The following is a 21,466-nucleotide window of genomic DNA, read 5'->3' as shown; positions in this document are numbered from 1 at the left end:
CATATAATTTGAATGTAGTCATCTATGGAGGATGCTATTAATTTCTGTGAACACGCTTGTTCTCTGTGTGGGTCCAAAGAAGCGATGAGCCAAAAAAGAAAAAAATGGCTTTCGGATTTGGGCATCGTATAGTTTCCAGGTAGAAAAAATTCATTTAAGCAACTGCTACGAACAGATTGTTGGGGTTGAATAAATAGGACAGGGAAGCAGCATATGAAATAACTTGGCAGAGGTAGGTGGGTTGGTGTAGAAAGGAGAGAGCTTAAACAATGCCAGACAAAGCAGCCAGGAAAAGGGGAAAAAAAGCCTGTTGCTGGACAACCGAGTGCATCAGGGTGGGACTGTGTGCGAGGGAGATGGTTAGTTCATAGTGTGCCGTTAAAATTAGCCAGAGTACATCAAAACTTACTGTATGACATTTTTAGAGCAAAGTTGATGTGTTGTTTTATCTTCAAACACAAAAATCACGTCATTTGCGGTGAAATGGGAACAGAGGAAACGGATCTGCCTCGATGTCTCTGTCTGCCGCACACAATTTTTCGAGCATCACTGAGCTGGATTTTGACGAAGCTTTGAGTTGTTATAAAGTACGTGTCATCCCTGTTTACTGGCATTTACAGATTAGTGCTTTTGTTTCATTTGACTTGTATTTATGTACTCCTTTACAGTCTAATGCAATCCACAGCCAGAAATCTTGAACTCTTTTCACAATAAAGACAACATTTGACGACCTCCCCTTTACCCTTAATGATGATCAGTATATATCAATAAAGACGTGGTTTGATGACCAACAGTTTTTGGGTTTTTCCCACTAACCTCTGATGATGCTGATGCTGATTTTGATTACGCCAAAAAAAACCCAAAAAAACGTTCAGTTTAGAAAAGAGCTTCAAGGGTTGCTCCTAGTACGCCTCCAAGACAGAGTGTTGAGGAAATGTCTTGTCATTTGTTTCCATCCAGGCACTGAGAAGAAAGACTGACCAGCTGAAGGGAAGACAATCAGCCTCATCTGACAGCCAGCAAACTGTGCGAAGGCCACACTGGTGTCAGCCTGGCCCATGTCAGTATGGGCTCTGACACTGGCCCAGGAAAACCAGTTACTCACAAGATGCTCACATTCCCAACTTTACTTACCCTCCCCTCTCTTGGTTAAACTATTCATCCCTGAAATATGTATGTACTATATGTATATGTATGTACAAAACCTTACTTATAGGACTTGAACATATCAACCAGAAAAGATGAGCCATACCTCACTGTGTGTTAGAGTCATACATCATTCTGCCCGAAGGGTGCAATGAGATAAACCAGGTTCAAGTCTTGCTATTTGATAAACCCACTGTGAGAGCATGGCGAAGCTGTCATTGGACAACAGCCACAGCTCCTACATGTTGACACTCCCGGCTGGGTGATGCTAAACATCAACCATCCTTTTTAGTTTTTACTGACGCCACCAGTACAGTCACGATGGCGCTCGGTAGTGGGACGACAGCCTGCATTTGTAATCTGCTTTGGAGTGCGACACACTGACACCTGCCACGTCTCCTCACACACCGCCGCAGCTTCGATTTCCATTCTTTAGTCAGATCGGCCAATGCCCCGATTCGCGTTGCGGTCTGTGAGGCGACGTGCCGCTTGCCAGGCCTTTCATCTGAACATCACTAATCAAGTCTCATCTCCGCTGCTGCCGTGACTGCAGCTTTACTCATTTTAACCAGGAAACTGTTCATTAACGCCCGTGCAGATAAACGAGGATGTGAGTGTCTTTTCAACAAATCGATTTGAGTCTTCTTTTTAATTTCCCCTCCCTCCCCTTTCCTTTTTCTTTGCCATTTCCAGTGCATGCCAGGAAATTGCTTTGAACTTCACCTACATAAACAAGAATTGCAGTCTTCTTCGCTTTCGCTTGTCTTCTTACCAGATTGTCTATAATTGTATCGAATGAATCTGCCTTATTTCATATCAAATTACAAAAAAACCATCACAATCACAGACCTGAGGAGGAGATGTATGAGTTCTTGGTTGTGTATTGCTTGCAGATGATTTGTATTTTTAAGTACATGTAATGGCTAACACCTCTTTTTTTTTTCCTTTCTTTAATTTTTAAAAAAGGGGTTTTGGTTTGTTTCAAATGTTGGTATGAGTCATTAATTATTTTCAGTGGTGCCATACTAAAGATCAGAGAAATTACAGTTCTTAGAAATGATGCCTTCATACTTTGATGTTTGCTTTGCTAAATTATAACACAAAAAACAACTAATAAAATTTAAGGTGGAAGCAATGGGTCAGCTTTTAATGTACCTTGTTTTGTGTCTTGATTCGTTGCCATCGTCATGACAGCAGCGTATGTTTTATTTTATTCTAATAGCGACCAGCACAGTCGGTTTCCTCTCAGCTGTGTGTGAAATTCAACAACTGTAACAGAGCAATCAGTCGTGTGTCTCTGGGCAGTCAGAAACAATTAGTCTGTCCTTTGATCTCCTGCATGCTCACTCCCTGGCCCTCAGGCTCTCCCTTGTATCAAACGAGACAAGATATCTGGCAGAACCTCTAACCCCAGAGCCCTCCCACCCTCTGAGAAACGCCTGAGACCTCACAAAAAGCTTGTTACCACAGTCTCAGTCTCAAGTTATCAAAGAAGCTCTTATCTGCAACAAAACCAGCACGTATATAAACAATTAGTCGCTGTGGCCACAATTCAAAACCTGAAAGTGGCTACACAGCACCTTATACTTAAACTCACCTTTATTTGAATCTCTGCTGCACACTTAACGCAAAATCACGTGACTGCCTGACACATACAATGCTGCAATGAGAAAAAAATACATGAACACAATAAAACACAGACTTCAACTACAGTACAGGAATGTGCAGACATTTGATGGTCTTCAGATGGTATTGCATGGTAGCTCAAAATCTGATGGTACTTGTCATAGTTCCATCATGTTGACACAGTCTCCAACACGACTGGTTGAAATGCAGCCTCAAACAAAGCGTCCACTGTGTGTAGACACTCACTGCTGTATCTCTGCTGACCTCCTTCATACTTTTTGACAATGAACTGAACCAAAACGTATACATTTGGATTTTTCACTCCATAACACCTGTTGCCACTGATTTTCAGTCCAGTTATTGTGTTACTTAGCATACCTCAGCCTTTTCTCCCTGCTTCCCTTCCTTATGAATGGCTTCTCGACAGCCACCCTCCCACTGAGGCCGTTTCTGATGAAGCTTCAGTAAACAGCAAATGGATCAGATGAAGTGCCAGATGCATCTATCTGATCCTGTCTTTGGTGGATTTCTCCTGGATTTCTCCTGATTTCTTAAGGATGCGATTTTTGGATGCTGTTCATCAGCTATAGATACATTTTTAAAGGCTGTTGCTTCTTTTGTCCTCCACTTGTCCAGTTTCCTTATTTTTTATTTAGTATGCTTAGATCTGCCAGGTTTTCAGCTAATAGCGCCTTGGGAATCACCTTGCGTTACAAAAATACTATGTTATGCTTGTCAAACTGTGTTATGTTTGGCATTTTTCATGGATTCAACTAAGAAATGAGAACTAATTCATTTCTTGACAGGCTGGTGTTAAAGTGCCTAAAGATACAATTGCAAATTGGTTCTTTGCTAAGTTGTCTATTATATGTGGACACAGCACAGGTTCAGCACTTGAGTTAGGAGCCTTTTTATTCTTGAATGATTCATTTGTTAGTGTTAAGTGGATTTAAAATAAAAAAATATAAACAATTCCTGGGGAAATCGTCTGGTACAAGGACTGGAATGGAAGTGAGTGGCAAAAGCAGCCAAAAGAAAGCCTGGAGAACTATCTCTCAATACCACTTTAAACATTACAAGAAGGTCCGGCTACTTGGAAGAAGAATACAAAGCAATGAGGGGTGGCTGAAGACTTTTGCACAGTACTTTTTGTCCAATTTGAATCAAATTTGCTGACTTAATGACACCCCACATATTAAAAATTAATGTGTGACATCACCTACTGGTGTGTGTGGACCTGCATGTTGAAGCTTTTTGGACCCAGAAGTGAACACATTTAGAAGAGAAGAGGAAACTCAAAGTACTTACCTTACACTAGGTCAGGAAAGTGCACAGCACAGACATAGGTGCCTGCTAATCCGTGCTAATTAGCACACTAATAAATCAGTCAACAAAATTAGAGCATAGACAAGCTATACCAAATAGTGACACAGTAAGCAATATTTTTGTTCACATTCTTTAGAAAAACACCACACTACAAACAGTCGATACAGTTCATTAACTTGTATTAGCTGAGGTGAAGTCTCAAGTCAACGCCAAATAAAACGGTCACGCCACTTACTAATGCAAAACCTTTTGCCTTAATGAAATCTAAAGGAGTGAATCATGAAAAATCTTACTCCACCTCTCTAGACACCTGTCTGATTCACCAACGCCAGGTTTCCATATAAATTCACAAGCAAGAGTACCAGTATGGCAGCTTTGTGTGGTTCAGTGTAAATAAGCAAAGGTGTTGTCTGAATACCATTAAGGCAGTGTTATAGATACATAAAAGGAGAAAATACCCAGCCACACTCAAAACCTCTAAAAACTGAACAAACCACTGTTTTGTTTTGATTACTCTTGGTACTCAGAAAGGGGGACATCTACTGTTACTACTGTGACAACAAGCATGTGAGGTATAATTACAACTACTTTGCTAGGCGGCCACCAACTCCCCAAAAGGAAACAAATTCTTGCATGTTTCATTACCCAACAGAAATGGGCATTCATCAAGAGCTGTTGGCTTTGCTGATTTACGCCGTAATCCAAGCACGAAACAGAATGATAATTAGACAAGAAACAAAATTTGGAGGAGACAACACAGGCTGCTGCTGCAAAGAGCTTTAGGTGGGGAAACTTTATGAGTGCAAAGCGAAAAACTGTACTTTATAAACATAGCTGCTCTCCTGATTGCAGTATTTGCCATTAGCTCAACCCTGGTTGCAGGTTATGTATACATATCATTTCTGTACATGTGACCTCAATGCTCTTTAGTTCAGAGAACACCGAGCTCAGATGAGAATGTGACTCCAGAGAGAGGTAAGGTAAGACGACTGTGTGCTGCAGACGCCTACTGCACTAAACGTCCACCATGGCTGGCCCGGATGGCTGTCAACAGGTTTTGTTGTGTCATAATTGTGCAACAGCCACTCAAAATGATGGATACGTGTGCAGATGAGAGTTGTTAGACCACTGGGTTGCATACTCTTGTATTAGTGTAATCACTACATTACAAGTGCATGCTGGCATGGTTGGGCAGTTGAGATCCCAACTTCTTGAAATACAACACATGTTTTTAGAAAGCTGAGCTAAGTTTCACTAACTAGCTAACACAGCATTTTATATAAAGAACATCATTAAGTCAAACATGGTAGTGGTAGTATGACGATGTGGGACTGCTTCGCTGCTTCACGGCAAAACCTGTAAAAGACGCACCAGCCCACCATGTCCATTTCACATGTATGCAGAAGCAGACATACAGTAGCAGCAAAGGGAGATAATATATTTAAAGCCACTACAACTTTTGGATGTGTACACTTCCCATTTTGGAGCGGCACATTGTGAGATGGACATCCTCAGTTCACGCCCAGGAGCTTAGGATCACCTGGGTTATGCAGCAGCACAGTGATCCAGAATACACCAACAAATCCACCTCTGAAAGGTTAAAAAAACAAAACAAAAAAGATTTTGAGTGGCCTAGTCAATGTCCGGACTTAAATCTGATTAAGGTTGTTTGGTATGGCCTTAAAAAGTTTGTTCATACTTGAAAGCCCTCTAATGTGTGTTGTGGAAGTTTTCCATTTAAATAAAGCCTGCAGATGAGCGGTGAGCGGTAGCTAACATTCTTTAATCCAAACACACAAAGAACATACAACCAAGCTTGATGGAGAGCCTACATGACCACGGGGCAGGGTCAGCAGAGTCTCTCTCTGAGCCTAGCATGGCTCTCAGTTAAATACCTTCTCCAGGAACAAAAGGCAGTACACAGTTGTTTCACACCTTAAGGTTCACACTCCCTTGCTACTTCCCAGAGTCCTCGAAGAGACAAAAGACTGGTCCTGTGGAGTTCCTGTTTCCCCCAACATCCTTACTACATCCCCTACCATTTGTCTTAAGTATGAGTGTCAGACATGTTAATACAATAAAATAATGTGATTAATACCCAAGTAAAAGAAATTCTATACATGTGGTTGGATTAAAACATTTCTGCAAAGAAGAGTGGGTCAAAATGTATCCACAGCTACTGTATCTGATAGGCTCATTGCCAGTTATTGCAAACACTTGATTGCAGTTCTTGCTGCCAAGGGGGGCATAACCAGTAGTATGGATGATTTTCCCTTAATAAATGAAAACATCATTTAAAAAAATGTATTTTGTATTTATTCAGGTCATCTTTCTCTAATATTAAAATTTGTTTGATGATCTGAAAACATGTAGGTGTGACAAACATGCACAACCTAAACTATAAGACTAGGAGGACACCGTCAGACTGCTAATCAACATACAAACAAAAAGTTTGTCCTAACAGTGGGAAAAAAACTCCAAAACACACATATTGTGCTGTTTCCACCAGAGAAGCATCTATCAAATATGGAAACATGATGTTTTAAATATTGTGTTGTGATCATTTATATTTGATAACTCAATCAAAAGCAAGCTTTAAGAAACAGGTTTCCCATCTGCTGGGAAAGGCAAATTTAAAACCAGAAAGTTTCACATGGTGTTAGCAGCCACCGTGTTTGTATTCCTTAACTTGTCGCATGCCAAGCAGATGTCAGCAGTGATTGTCCCCGGAATGGAGACTGTTTAAATTTTAATGTCTTCATTTAAATGTTGCATGTCGGAGCAGAGGGTTCCCTGAACCTGAGCAGTAGGTAGTGTCGGGGGAAACGGCTTCAGCACAGACTCGCTGCTGCGCGCTCGCTCCTTTGCATACAAAATATGTCAACGCTAAAATAACAAACTAGTTAGAAAAAAACCCCACTTCTGTCCTACTTTATAACAAACAGTGATGGATTTTCTTGCTTACATACGATTTTTGATGTTAAGCAGCTCTGCAACAACAGGTAAAGCTACTACACCTGCTTCACTCTCCAATAAATCATGAACACACACGATAGGGTGGTTTGTGTGTGTTACAGTTGTGCTGATTGACATGTGTAGGAGTTAGCGTCTCGTTAAGCTGCTGTGGGCTGATGTGATTCGCTCCATTCATTCCATTTTACAAATGAAAGCTCTGAGGACCTCTTCTTATAGAACCATGAATTACCATGTTCTCTCGCCTTCTTTAAGCTCTCTCCACTTCTCTTATAACTCCACCCACCTTCTCCCAACTCTCTCGCTACACTACAGCAACCCAGTGCCACAATAGCTGTTAACACACCGCAAACAAATTGGAGAGAAAAAAAAAGTGTTAAAAAAACAGCTTTAAAGCTTTAAATCCCAGCGCTAGATAAGCTGTTTTTATCTGAAGTGCAGAGTTTGTCCTTCATGAAAATTCATCGTTCTCACAAGAGGCAAAGGCAACACTATAGGTGAACTAAGCTGAGATAAACACTCTAATTGGGATGAAAATTGACGCCGTTCATTATGGATGCCTGTCTTCAAAGGCGGCGAGAGCCACTGAAATGTTGAAAGGAAATTGACTTGCAGTGTTGCTAGTTTGCTTTGAACATGTGAGAATATGTCGATTAAACTCCACCAGCACAAGACGGTTATGCAGATTCCGTTTGCTGTCGGACCAAAAAAAAAAGCATGTTTGTCTCGTGGTGATGGCCCCTCGTGACGAAAAGAACAAAACAGAAAGACGAATAATGATTTCAATCTCTTTATCTGGCTTTCTGTTGGTGCTCTAATTATCAACTTGATAATATGCTTCTTCAGGTGATGTAGCAAATTCTCAACGATACTTAAGTTATAGTAGAGAGAAGACTGAGCAGCTCATTGATTAAAGTATAGAGGTGGGTGGATAAACACAGAGAAACACAGGGCTTAAATACACAGAAGGAGCAATCAGGGAATGAGTAAAAGGAGGGAAACACAGCTGGGACAAATCAGGCCTAACGAGACCAGGGGAAGCAAAACCAGACACATTAACATCAGACATGGACTTCCAAAGTAAAACAGGAAACATAACACAGACTCACGGGCAGGCACTATAACAAAGGGAACAGAGACGTGGGACCAGGGCAGACACAGACACTGACTGGATGTGGGGATACAGCAGACAGGGGAGACAGCAACATGGAACACAGACAGAAAACCAGAACACTAAAACTCTAACCAAACCCCACCCAGAGAACCTAAACTAAGAATGATCCTAAAACCCATAAAGCAAAGCTAGAAAATAATGAAATAACAAAATCAAAGAACCAAAAACATAAAACACTGGGTCAACGAGCCAGGGACCCTAACATATCAACGCTGATATTGGTGTCGATCGATACTAGCATGATAGTGATTTAGTGGTCATTAAAACTGATGATGATGACTCACTACCGAAATTTGCAGAAATCACAACGCACAATTTAACCACCTCTAAGCATGATGACAATGCGCGAAGACAGCTGTTCATCCGACCTGCTGCACACACACGGGATCTCCGGCTGGGAACCGAAGAAAGCACACAGTCAGGTCTGAAGTTGTTGGTATGAGCGTCACTCATGTTTTAGCCAAAGGTTGTTTTATGTTCCACGTTAATCGCATGGGAAGCGACACCCATTAGTACCGGGTATTCAATTAAATTTCAGCAAGAAGCAGCAGGACTGGCGGGTGCAGTCCTGAGAGACTTGCAGCTCGTGAGCACACATCGAGAACACGCCCACCTCCAAGTTGAAGAATATTAAAATTTTGAGGTGGCAGCAGGGGATTTATCTTGTTTAAGCAATAAAAAATTTATACTCTCCTTCAAAGTGACAAGATAGAGGGGAAAAAAATAATTTAGGCAGTGGCGAACAACCCCGGGTACAACTCCAATGTGCATATTAAAATTTTTGAAAAGTGTCTGAAGTGGCCTTCAAAAAAAAAAACACGAGTGCTCCGAGGGGGGGGAAGCAGTTGCATGTGGAACGAGATCATTGAATCCACCGTGAATGCTTTTCGCAGGAGGGTTGCCTTGTCCATTCAGCTCCACAGCAAAGCGTTGGAGGCTGCTGGTGATGGTCACGGTGCTTCAACCTGCAGCTCCAACCTTCAAATGGTAGTAACACATATCTCATGCATTTGTTTTTCTCAATACCATTCATCTCGCTTTAGCACGCGTTTGATCAGCTCTGTAAATATGGGTCAAATCAATCATCTTTTAAACACAGCAGTTCCTGTTACTATGGTGCTGCTAATTGTTGAAGAGGAGCAGGACCGGCTTGGCTTGGAAGCTGTCACTATTTAAAAAAAACAGAAGCATATGTTGCTTTTATGTAAACTTGGAAAGTAATCAGGTTAAATCATTTTTCTTATGATCGGTTTATGAAAAGTTTAAATCATCGCTCGGAAACTGAATTTCTCTTGATGGAGTATTTCTGTTGTGTTTGGGCTTTTAAAATGATTATATTTGTAATATTAGATGTAAATGCGTCCAGCGAGGCGAGCATAAACCTAGTCCCTAGGAGACTGCTGCATGAGCTGGCATCTTCTGAAAAAAAGTTGCCTTGGGCAAAAGGATAAAAGCTAGGCTATTATCTACCATAGGGATTGTGGAAAACCCATGTAACCTACCCCTGTGGATTCCGGTGAGGTTACACATAGTTATATAGATGTGCACAGCTTTTTGTGGTCAGAAATGGCTGCCACCACGGTACTCATGCTAATAACCAGTGTAGGTTTGTGTACTTGCTCATAGTTTCTATTAAACTTACAATTAGTGCTAACTTGAACTTACAGTTTAAAGTACTTTAATTTGAATGTGCTTCATAAAAGTGAAATGAATTAAAATTCAGAGTTTAATGGATCCACTTCAGCCCCTCAGCACAAAATACTATAAAGTGTCTGCTCATCGCTGCAGCTTCTTTGTAAGACTTTCTAACCAAGCACAGAACTGGCAGGCAGTCTGAGGAGTGAGGCGCGGACTGCAGAGGGCCAGAGGGAGGCCGCTGGCGTCATCACCTTCTTATCACTTTTTGGCTGCACGATCGTGCAAGAAGGATGGGAGAACTCAGGTTGCACAGGTACAACATATACTGCAGAGGGAAAGTGAGAACCAGGACCTTCAACAGGGGTGCCAAACATACGGCCCGGGGGCCAGAATGAGCCCAGCAAAGACTCCAGTTCAGCCCACAGGATGGCATTGGCAAATGTGAAAGAAGGCATAAATTTCAACTTTAAAATATATTTTAAAAAGTTTTACAGCTTTTTCATGCTGAAAAAGACCGTGCATAGGAGATAAGATAGATAAGATACCATCAAAGTAATTAAGCAATAGATAAACATGTAAATTAAAGAAAAGTTAGTTTTTTTTAAAAAAAAGAGCCACCAGAATAATTTACACATTTTTCTTTAGTTTAAGCCCAAAGATTCGTGCTGACATACAAACCTTTCATGTAGAAACCTAAGAAATATTTTTTGTCATATTTAAACAGGGATTAAAGGTGTAGTCAAACTGTTTTCACTGACAGAAAAGGCAGTTTCATCCCTGACCTACAAGAAAGCCCAACAGTAACATTTCACTGCTGTGAAGCAACGGAAACACAGCAGTGAAATTTGGGCACAATAATAAAAAGATTCACTTACTTTTTTTTTTTACTGTATTGCCATTTCCTTTGCTAAACTGTAGAAGTCTTTAGTAACTTTCACATGTCTCATTATCTGCTTTTTGTCACTATAGTGATTTTGTTATGTCACAGCACTCATCGGGCACATTTTAGAGTGAAACTGTACAAGTCTCTCTCTGTTTTCCCTGCTCCTCACTGAGCAGTAAATTAGGGCTGGGCAGAGCATGTCTCTAATGGTTTTCCCATCATCTTTATAATTCACAGGGGTGGTGTTCACACCTGACTTCATTCCACTGCCGTTTTCAAAACATTGCTTGGTTCAGTGTAAAATAAGTAATTTCACTGGGCTGTGAAACGAATGCGTGTGGCGCGGCTGTGCAGCAGTTAACTTGTTTTGCTGCTTTATGGCTCGAGCTGTTTACAGGCGAGATCAGAAAAAAGCCGTCAGGACTAATGTACAGCCTCGTGTTTAACTGGACACCCATCAGCAACGTCTGCTGATGAGCGTTAGTTAAATTGGCATCGTTAGCTGCACGTTGTCGTCATTATCCTATAGGTCAAAGCTTTTATGTTGAGAACCAACCCTCTATTTGGAACACGTGAATAAATGCATGTAGCTTGTTTGAGTGCAGTATGCCCTTTGCGAGGGAGTTACACTGAAACAAGAAATTTAAATGATAATATTTCTTTATGCAGCACTAATAAACTAAGTGCTATTAGGAAAGGAATGACAAAAATGTTGCTCCCCTTTTTACAATTTCAGAAGTAATTATATTTTTTTTCCATGTTGATTTTTTTTAAACCAGAGAATAACACCCTGAAAGCCTAATGAAAGAAAATGAAAAGCAGCAGCTCTAAAAATCCTCAGTAATTACACTGGACATTAATAAATGCATTAGCTTTATTATGCTCTAACTTTTTGAGCTGTTTGGTTATGCTGATGTTCAAATTCATTATGGCAAAAAAAAACCAAAAAAAAAAAAAACCTGCCACCTGTAACTTGAAGTTACCACGAAGTGTGGGAATGAATCATCAATGCACGGAAAGATCGAGAACTTGCAAGCCAAGCAGAGGGGAGACCGGGGTTTTCACCTTGGCCATCTAATATGAATGGACTCAAGTATACAGAGACTGAAAAGGATACATTAAGAAAACATTAGGCAAGTTGGGGTTCAATTTAAATCTCTACTTTTCATTTGCCAGTTTTTACAAAGTCAGGTGTCATTTACATGTGCAAACACTTAAACAGATAATAATATATACATTTGTGTGATGGGTTAATCTGCATGTCCCTGTCAGGTGGAAACGGTGCCAATCCTGAGACAAACAATACTGTTTTAACAGGATCCAGGTTATTTCTCAAACTTAGATTTCAAGTCTAAAATGTGGGCGTTTCCACTGGTTTTCTTATTTATTAAATATAAAAACAAAAAAATAACTAACTGCCTCTATTTGCCCTCCTGTGCTGAACCACATTATCAGGTTAATAGCTGATCTCACTACTTACCTCTGCCTACTATACTCTGATGTGTGCATGTTTATGTCAGTCAAAGCGTGGCAGAAACCCCACTTCTCATATTCAGTCAGGCACCAGCAGCTGTAGTGACACAATAGAGCAGTTTGAGGACTGGTAAAAACCTTTATTTATCCAAAAAGTGAAAATCTTCAGATTCAGGAAGTCTTTTGCAAGAGTCTCCTGGGCCACAAATGGCAACTAACATGTTTTCATCCCATGGCAGAAGAAACCAGCTAAAAACATGCAGAAACTTGAACCATCAGCCCTCTTGCTGTGACATAACTGAGCTCTGACAGAGACACTCAGATCAGTTGCAGATGTTACAGTATTAGAACTATGAGTCCTTCTAACCCAACGCACCACCTTGTTGGTCTGGACACTTATGTCTGCATTTTGGTCTCTCGTTTGCAGACTCAGATCAGTTGACATAAAAGTTGCTGTTTGCTCTATGAACACTCTACGAGTGAAGCAAACAGCTGGTGCCACATTCAAAATTTAAATCAGGTAAGGTCTGTTTGTTTGGGTTTATTTTTTGTGAGCAAAGTTATGACTGCACCTCCGAATTCAGGCTTTGGTCCATGCTTTTATTACTTCACGGCTAGACTACTGCAATTCCCTCTATGCTGGCCTAGATCGTTCCTGTCTACATCGCCTTCAACTGGTGCAGAACGCTGCCGCTCGCCTGTTGACCGGTTCAAAAAAAAAGAGAACACATCACTCCGGTTCTCTGCTCTCTCCACTGGCTCCCAGTTGCCTTTAGGATTGATTTTAAAATCTTATTGCTGGCTTTTAAGGTTTTAAATGGCACTGCACCTTCTTACCTGTCAGAACTCCTTAGTACTTATCGCCCCAGGAGATCTTTGAGGTCAGCCGACCTGATGCTTTTAGATGTTCCCAGGTATAAATTAAAGACAAAGGGAGAGAGGGCGTTTGCTGTGGCTGCACCCAGACTGTGGAACAGTTTACCTCCTCACGTCAGACTCTCCAAAAGCCTAGAAACTTTTAAAACCGCTCTTAAAACTCACCTCTTTTCATTGGCTTTTAGAAAGGTTTAATTTATTTGTTTTATATATTTTTATTTTATTTTTATCAGCGAGGTGTTATTACGAAATTGTGTTCTATTGTATTTTTATCTGTATTTACTGTACAGCACTTTGGTCAGCCTTGGTTGTTTTTAAATGTGCTCTATAAATAAACTTGACTTGACTTGACTTTGCTCTTTCATCGGCTTCTGTGTACTTAGAGGCTGAATTTCACCGACTTTAATGTGACACCAAACAGCTCGAGCAGTGATGGTGCATTTACTATCAGTATTATCTGCTATCAGGGCATCACAGTATAAAGCAGTGGTTTCTGATATCTCTGGCCATTAAACTGTGCTGCTCATGCTAACGTTTTCAAATCTAAACCCGAGGAGGAGTCGGAGCTTCCTTCCTGAGAAATGAACAGAAATGTGCTGTAGGCATTTTATCTGAATAAATAAAAATACTGCTGCTGTAGTGACTAAATCCATTGTGGTAATTCAACACCAGGCTTTATTAGGAATACTAAATCTGTACTACAGACAAGGCCTCAATCAAACCAAGTAACATTATAGCCCACTCTGTATGAAAATGAATCTTGATTATTTTTTGTGTTTATTTGCATGGATCTGTTTTAATAATTCTCCTGAAAACCCCGAAACAAACAGTTCTCAGAGGAGTGATTCTGCTGAATTAGTTTGTCTAAAATATGGTAACTAGCGCTGCCAGTTTAACTACAAGTGTGTTAATATTACATAGTTTTTTGTTGCAAATGGGCAAATTCACAACACTAATCAACAAAACGAGTCACCATCTTAAGAGCTATTCGAATGCTGGCAGAGTCCTGTGCCTGTGTGATTAACCTAACCACTCCAGGCAGCATGTTGGCCATTGTCAGCACTCTCGGTTGCCAAAAAAGTTGCCACAAACTTGCACTGACAAATGAGTCTAAAATGTAACACCGATTCCAGCCTCTTTTTTTTTGCGTGCTTTTTCTCCTGTTGTCACAGCTGATTGTTGACAGTGCTGCGAAGAATTGCGCTTAATTATTGTTTCCAACAAATTTGAGATTACATCTCGTTGAGAAGCAGATAAGCTTGATTGCTCGAGCATTTCAGCATCTCGCCTGTCACCGCTGATGGAACCTTCGGGGTTCTCTGGTGCCTCCGAGAACTGTTGCCGTAGCAACAGGCTGTAGTCGTAGCAACAGGCTGTAGTCGTAGCAACAGGCTGTAGTATGCATCCAGAATCAGGTTGGTAACTTCAGGTGAATGAAGAGAGGAAAAGTGAATGGGACGCTCCAGTCATCCTGTCCAATTTTCCGCGGCACCGTTTGCGGAGAAAATGCGCAAAAGGGTCAAGTTATGATAGGCTGATGTAATAATAAACTGCATGTGATGATGAAATAAATAAATGCACGGCTGGAATAGTGCACTACAACCATTTCACACTTCACAGGTGAGTAGCAGTGTGGTTATGACACCTCCAACTGATCGTGGTAACAGTACACTACTGCTGGATTTAACTTTTGACTAGGAGCTGCTTTGCTGTGAAAGGCAAATTAGATATATCAGACCATTAGGTGGTGGAGGTGACATGCTCCTCTCTGAACCCACCACCTGTAAGCCACCTTTCCCTATTACAGGGCCGCCATTGCATTCATTTCTCTCTGTGGAAAGTTAACAGTGAGAAACAGCTATCTGCTGTGGTAAGTATGTGTACGTGGTGTGACCCTTAGGTGCACACTGTATGGGTGTTTATTAATTCACAGATAAGGGTGGAGGCCGCTGTTCCTTCCCACTAGGATTCATTATTTTCTGTTCCCAACTCCTGCTGGTTATGTTAATGTATCATGAATTTCCATAACAAAATAGGCATCAAGGTAGGCAGAAAAATCACTCCAGCACAGCATGCAATTTAAATGTGCCATTTCGCAACGAGTCATTCAGCAGTGAAGTGTGGATGGTTACAGACGCGCTAGCAGTCATCATCCCGAGCTACCGCAGGGGAGGGTGGAGGGTAAAGCACAGCAAGTAAGGACATTTGTCAGTGTCCCCTTTGCTTTTTTAAGCACCGTCGTCTTTTGTCCTCTTTAACGCTTCGCTCTCGTTAAGCTGAATAACTCAAAATATATTCTTCACATTTCATTAAAAGTGAGACTTTTCATTTGTTTACTACGACAGTAATGGGAAAACAATTCAGGGAGCTTAACACTGCTGTTGATTTATTTTGATGATGCATAGCATTAAACTCGATTAATAAATAGGATTCATTTAGCATCATTGTCAAATTGTCGAGCCTCCTGGAGAGGTGCTAACAATTCAAGCGAGCTGACTAAAATGACACCAAATGCCTCCTTTCAGGCTTTTCTGTCACAGAACGCCACAGCTTCTCTGCTAGATGCGACTCAAGAAACACCTCAGACTGCAAAATACAGGGAGATTTTCTCATTCGGTGTTAATTGGCTCATTTATTATTTAGAAATGAAAGAACGGGGATTAGAGCAACTTGCCTAACAAAGTTTGGGTCTGTCGGTGCGGAGATGTGACAATGACATTAATGGAGGGAGGCTGGAGTGTCTGCAGACAGTCCATGCAACCCATCTCTCTCTTGTCAGCAGGCTAAACGCCTCCTGCCACAGCTGACAACTTTTGCAATTGATTAAGTCAGTCTTGTTGACAGGACGACACAAGGTCACAATTATGATGAATGCTCTGCTGATTCTTTTAGTATTATGGAAACTCGGGGAAACAGTTGAATCTGCTTTTGTTGAGCGTATGATTATTAGATTGGACAGTCAACATGCGTTAATTCTGCCTGTTCATGCCAGATTTATGAAAATGAAAAAGATTTCAGAGTTTACTTGGATGAATCTTAAACACGTCCCAATGTTGCACATTTCCACACACATACACGCACAGAGGCTGAAGCAGAAGGAATGAAAATTAAATTTCTGGAGCTGAATCGGTTTATTCATCGTACCATTTCATTGTGCATGTATCAGTTCACCGATCTATTAATGTAGTCTGTGGGCCTCTTTCACCTTCAGCATCTGCGCACCTCAATATCTCCCATCGCTCCAGCTCTTCACGGCTCAATACTCTCTGCTCTAATATATATATGACCGATCCTTTCAGAAGCCAATTCAGAAGCTAACCACCACATTCCGGGACTTCTATCAGGTCCTGATAACGTGAGGTTTGACCATCTGTCAGCGCTGTGACTGCTGGCTATAAACTTCACGCTCTGTCTTTTTATTCATCTGTTTCTCAGAGGAGAGATGCAGCCGGCGCCCGAGAGCCACAGGCGGAATCAGAGACGAGAGAGAAATCAATTACTGCCTTTGCCTCCGCCTAAAACAAGCCGTGTCGGAGACCATCTACAAAAGGAGGACAAAAGGGGCCAGTGGCCCCTCAAACTCTCAAACCTCAGGAGACGGGGCGGAGAGCATCCTGTCACGAGCTCTGACACACAGCCATCACTGCCACCGGTGCAAAATAGGCCCCTGTCACACCTCAAAATGGGATCCAGCCACTTCATGTGCAATCAGGCCTGTATCAGTGATTGATGACCACAAAGAAATAGGAGAGAAAACTGAAACAATTTTGAAAAGTACTCTTTACAAAATAAGAATACTACTAGCTACTACTTTTCTAGAGTTATGAAAAGAATGCGCTGCCATTAAAGAAATTAATAGCCGTGTGTCTGTTTGTGTCGTTTGTTTGACCTTTCGTTCTGACATTACCGGTTATATATTTGATAATTTAGTATACAATGGATTTACCTTCAGAATGACTATCTGCCACAGCCAAAGCCTATTTATCTGTCTGACAGCCAGAAAATAGCTCAGTTTTGAGACAGCGGTAATAATATAGTCAAAACATCCAGAGCAGGGTTTGACATTAAATTTGTCAGCATGAAAGCTCTTTTTCATGTGTTAATGTTTCTCTGTTTTGCATAAAATAAGTCCCTGAACTGCATGTAAGGAAGCTGAAATTAACTAAGAGCCATTAGAGAAAGGAAACGTCTTCAAATATCTTTTTTTTTGTTGCTGAAAGAAGCTCTCGAATTCAGAATGACCGCAGAATCTGCAATCATAATTGCTAAGTGAATGAATACAAGTCCAGAATGCAGAACTCTTTAAATAAAACAGGAAATCTGTACTGAAAAAGTGAAAGCCTTTATTCCACAGTTACTACTGAGCCCTGATTGCTCCAAACACTGAAACCTAATTCTTCCAGCACCCTTGTCCGGGAGCCAGAGAGTTAAGCAGCGTGATCCTCACTAAAGTCGAGCCACAGAGATATGGACTCGATACCATTCCTTTATTTTCTACACCCACATGTTCCAAACAGCTGGTAAGGCCAGAGACAAAACGCAGCATCTGGCAGGGGAGACTGTGGACCCCTTGCCACGGCGTGCATTTGTGTCTGTCTGTCTTGGTATGTGCAAACGGAATGGGTGTGTGCACGGCGTCCACAGAGAGGAGATGTGTCACAAATCGCTGCTTCCATCCACGCGCCAGGGACAGCGTGCCCATCAGCTTAGCATGATTACGGGCATGAGAGAGGCTCAGATTGTGGGATGCTGGAGCGTGAAGGCACTGGAGAGGAACAGAGAGGGACGTGGCAGGGCCAGAGAGGAGGGCTGGAAGAATGGAGGGGAAGCCCAGCTGGCGGCTGCTTCTAATTGGGCTGAGCAGGTTTCCATGGCTGACCAGACCCATATGCAGTGCGGATCTAAAGAGAGAGAGGCCCGCAAACAAAGTAGCAGGGCAGGCCAGGCCGTTGGGGTGGTGGAGAGGGGGGGGGGGCGTAAAGCGGGCAGGGGGGCGAGAGGCTGGTCACACTCCAGTCGTCACAGCCTCTTTGTGACGGGGGCAGAAAGAGCCAGCTGTCACCCCCTGACAGGAGTGCACACACACACACACACACACACACACACACACACACCCTCCTCGATGTGAACTGATAACACAGGCTCAGTGAACACACAAAACAGAACAAAACAGAACACAACAAAAACAACACACTTATGAAACAACTACTTTAATCAAGGCATCCGGCACTTACCGAGGGAGTAAATGAATAGGACAAATAGGACACACACACACACAAAAACATGAAAGAAAAGGACCTGATGAGAAGAACCAGGGGGTATGAATGTTTCGCATTCTTCCTGCCGGATATTTACTGCATGCCATTGGAAACAATTAGAAGTGATTAAAACGGAGGTGAACTGACAGGGATGGTGTCGATTCCCCTGCCTCCACCAAGCTACTACCCACCATGGCTGGTAGATGAGGGTACTAGTGCATGTCCTGCTGAGGGGAGGGGGGCGAATCGATTCCCTTCACACTCTCAGCAGCATTAATTAATGATCTGTTCTCTGTATTGTACAGTGACTGGCTGTCATGCTATACCTTCTCTCCTAGCTTCGCTCCACTCTTCCTCTCCTGAGTCCTCTTCCTTCCTCGCAGGCTACGTCCTCCTTTCATTTTACAAAGACATAACACAACGCAGATGCACTTAAACACAAACGCTGACACAAACAATAAATGTTCCAATAAGGATTAAAATATTGAAACTGAATATATGTTTGCATGGAACATAAATTCTTGGAGCGTCATTCACAGGCCTTTGTTTTTATTTATTTGTTCCTTTTACAACCAAGCAGATGTCTGGAGGGCAGACCACAATCATGTTTATGAGAAGGGAGAGGGAGAAGAGGCAGCAAGTCAAGTCTAGAGACCTGCGCGGCTCACTGGTGCCCCCTACTGTATTAATAAGGGTACTTGGCACACAGTGCACTACATGCTCAGCTTTAATGGGGACCCAAAAAAGGGGGGGGAAAAAAACAAAAAACGCATTCTTGATATTTTCTTATAGCCTCAAGTCTGCAGATTGATTTCTCTGTTCACAAACGTGTCAGCACTTTCTGTGTGGATACAAAAAACACACATTCAGAGAATATGCATAACAAAAGTAGGCAGACATGTTTGGTGTTCTATCAACATCCTGCAGCCCTTTGACACTGGAGTCGGGTGTTTTAAGAATCCAATAAATCTGAAAGTTTTCAACTATGACTCAAGAAGCTTAATTATATGTGAAGCACCTTTATTGCATTTTATTCATACCCACTCCTACTGACGCGAGTGGTTAGGCGAGGAGCTAGAGGAATAAGAAGAAGTGACTGCAGGAGTCTCCAGGGGGCTGAGAGAGACGGTAAACTAAGCCATGAAAAAAAATCAGATCACCTTGAATTTGCATAAACAGTCTTCAAACGGCTGCACGGAGGGTATAAGTGTTAGCCATCCAAGCCTGAATAACTCCCAGTCGTGGATTAGTATTGGGTTCACCCAGGTCATTTAACACTTAAGACAGTCTCCGGGGAGCCTATTCATGTTGGACAAATTGTTTTGCCTTTACTGCAGCTCTGCGATGTACACGGGTGTTCGGAGGAGTAATTTGCCTCCTGTATTGAGGGACACTTTGCACCCTGTTCCTTCCACTGAGACAGCAGCGCCGTATCAAAAAAAAAAATTAAACGGAGGCACAAGCAACACCAGCACCAATTACACAGAAATAGTAACTGCATGGGTTAAGGACACGGAGAATAACGAGTGAATGTGTTGGCTTTCCTTCTTTCGGCTTTAAGACAAGCACACGTCAGATGAAACATGGAACACAGACCTTAATGAACCTAGTGAGGACTTGGAGGTGGACATAGCTTGTCAAGTTAAAGGAGGAATGAGAAGGTTATCAAGAAACTGTGCGCGTGTGACCTGCAGAAAATTGCTTTTGTTGGCTAAGAGTCAGTTTAGTTTGGCTTTATGACACTGTAGAGAACAGGAACATACATCCCTTTAGCATCCTGCCAAGTGGGATTTACTGGGTGTAAACACACTTCCTGTTTGGCACAGTGCAATCATTTGAAAACACGAAGGACCTCCAAGATATGCTGAATGGTCAAGCATGTTATTTTGCTCCCTTTTTCTTTGGTCTCATTTGCATCAGGTGAGCCAGCAATACTTCTGCTATCCAGTAGCAATCATTATCCCTGCAGAAAAACATTTGCAACAAAATGCATCCCCAACTGAATACAGTAGGAATGTAAAATAGATTTGTTGCAAACTAATTATGCATTTCCCATGCAATTTATAACACAGCAATGCCTGCAGTAACACTTAACTTCTGGAGTATGATTAATAGCACCACGCTGGAAGCTGGAAGACTGGAAATAGTAGGTGTGGAGAAGGAGCTCACATCGCCAGCATCAGCAGTCTAGACCCACTCCTTCTGTCACCACTCTCACCCCGCTTCCCATAAAAGTAAAATGCAGCAGGTTTGGAAAACAGCCTTGTCCTGTTTGTCAGAGGGCTTGTCGTAAATATCGTGTTTGTCAGGGCCCCACAGCAGAAAGCTTTGGTGATAGCAGTCATCACCACCATGCCACTTCATCTGCTAGTGCCAGCCTCACTTAGTGCGAACGATTGTTTCAGATAGTGCTAATTTGTGGCACTGCAAGGTGATAATCCTTTACTTACAGCCTCAATGATTTTTTTTCTCTCCCAACTCGCAGTGTGTAAATGACAACAGCAGAGCTTTGATAAGGTTTTTGATCAATACCATTATGAACGTTTTTTTCCCCCCTTCAGTGTGTAATTACATTAAAAAAAAAATCTAATTCACCTGCTCAGCAGCGGAGGACAGTTACGGTTTAATAGAAAAAAAAGCAATCATAATTTTGTCAAGCTAAATTATAAAGCACTACTATCAGCATCTCTTGCATTGGTAATGAATTAACTCAATTTCTTTTGGAAATAATTAAGTAGATCACTCATCTCTTTTGTTAATATGTGGCTTTATTATTTGTTTCAATTACCGCCCCGTAGGAGCCATGACACAGATTTATCAGTGTTGTTGCAGTTGGCTGCTTGGTGGCTCATTTGATGACCTGTATTTTTCCCAGCTATACTTTAGTCATGTATATTGTTGGACCATGAAACTGAGCTATATGCCCGATTTAAAATCACGTCATTGAACAACAGTCCTCGCCACTGGCGTACGCGTGACGATAGTATTTATCACATCGTTCAGTGTCTTCCTTAATTCACATTTGTAGCTGAACCAGCTGATGTTAAGATCTTTGCGAGGCCAGGTTTGCACTCGTCAGCCACCAAGGCAGTA

The 21,466-nt window shown here is 41.8% G+C and overlaps 1 protein-coding gene across 1 annotated transcript in view; it reads left to right on the top strand.

The window, feature by feature from the left end:
- macrod2 (mono-ADP ribosylhydrolase 2) overlaps window positions 1-2,300 on the top strand; it is a 493,575-nt gene extending 491,275 nt beyond the window's left edge. Inside the window, exon 18 of the mRNA XM_085478096.1 lies at window positions 961-2,300. Within this exon, the coding sequence (XP_085334222.1) occupies window positions 961-980 (20 nt within the window). The 3' untranslated portion in view covers window positions 981-2,300. The remainder of the gene's footprint in view (window positions 1-960) is intronic.
- The last annotated feature ends 19,166 nt before the right edge of the window (window positions 2,301-21,466 follow it).

The sequence above is a fragment of the Copadichromis virginalis genome, linkage group LG13, assembly GCF_057382275.1.
Source record: "Copadichromis virginalis isolate Kocher_CV1m ecotype Utaka linkage group LG13, C_Virginalis_male_GT1.1, whole genome shotgun sequence".
Taxonomy (NCBI): Eukaryota; Metazoa; Chordata; class Actinopteri; order Cichliformes; family Cichlidae; genus Copadichromis; species Copadichromis virginalis.
This window is presented reverse-complemented; position numbering and strand designations above follow the sequence as displayed.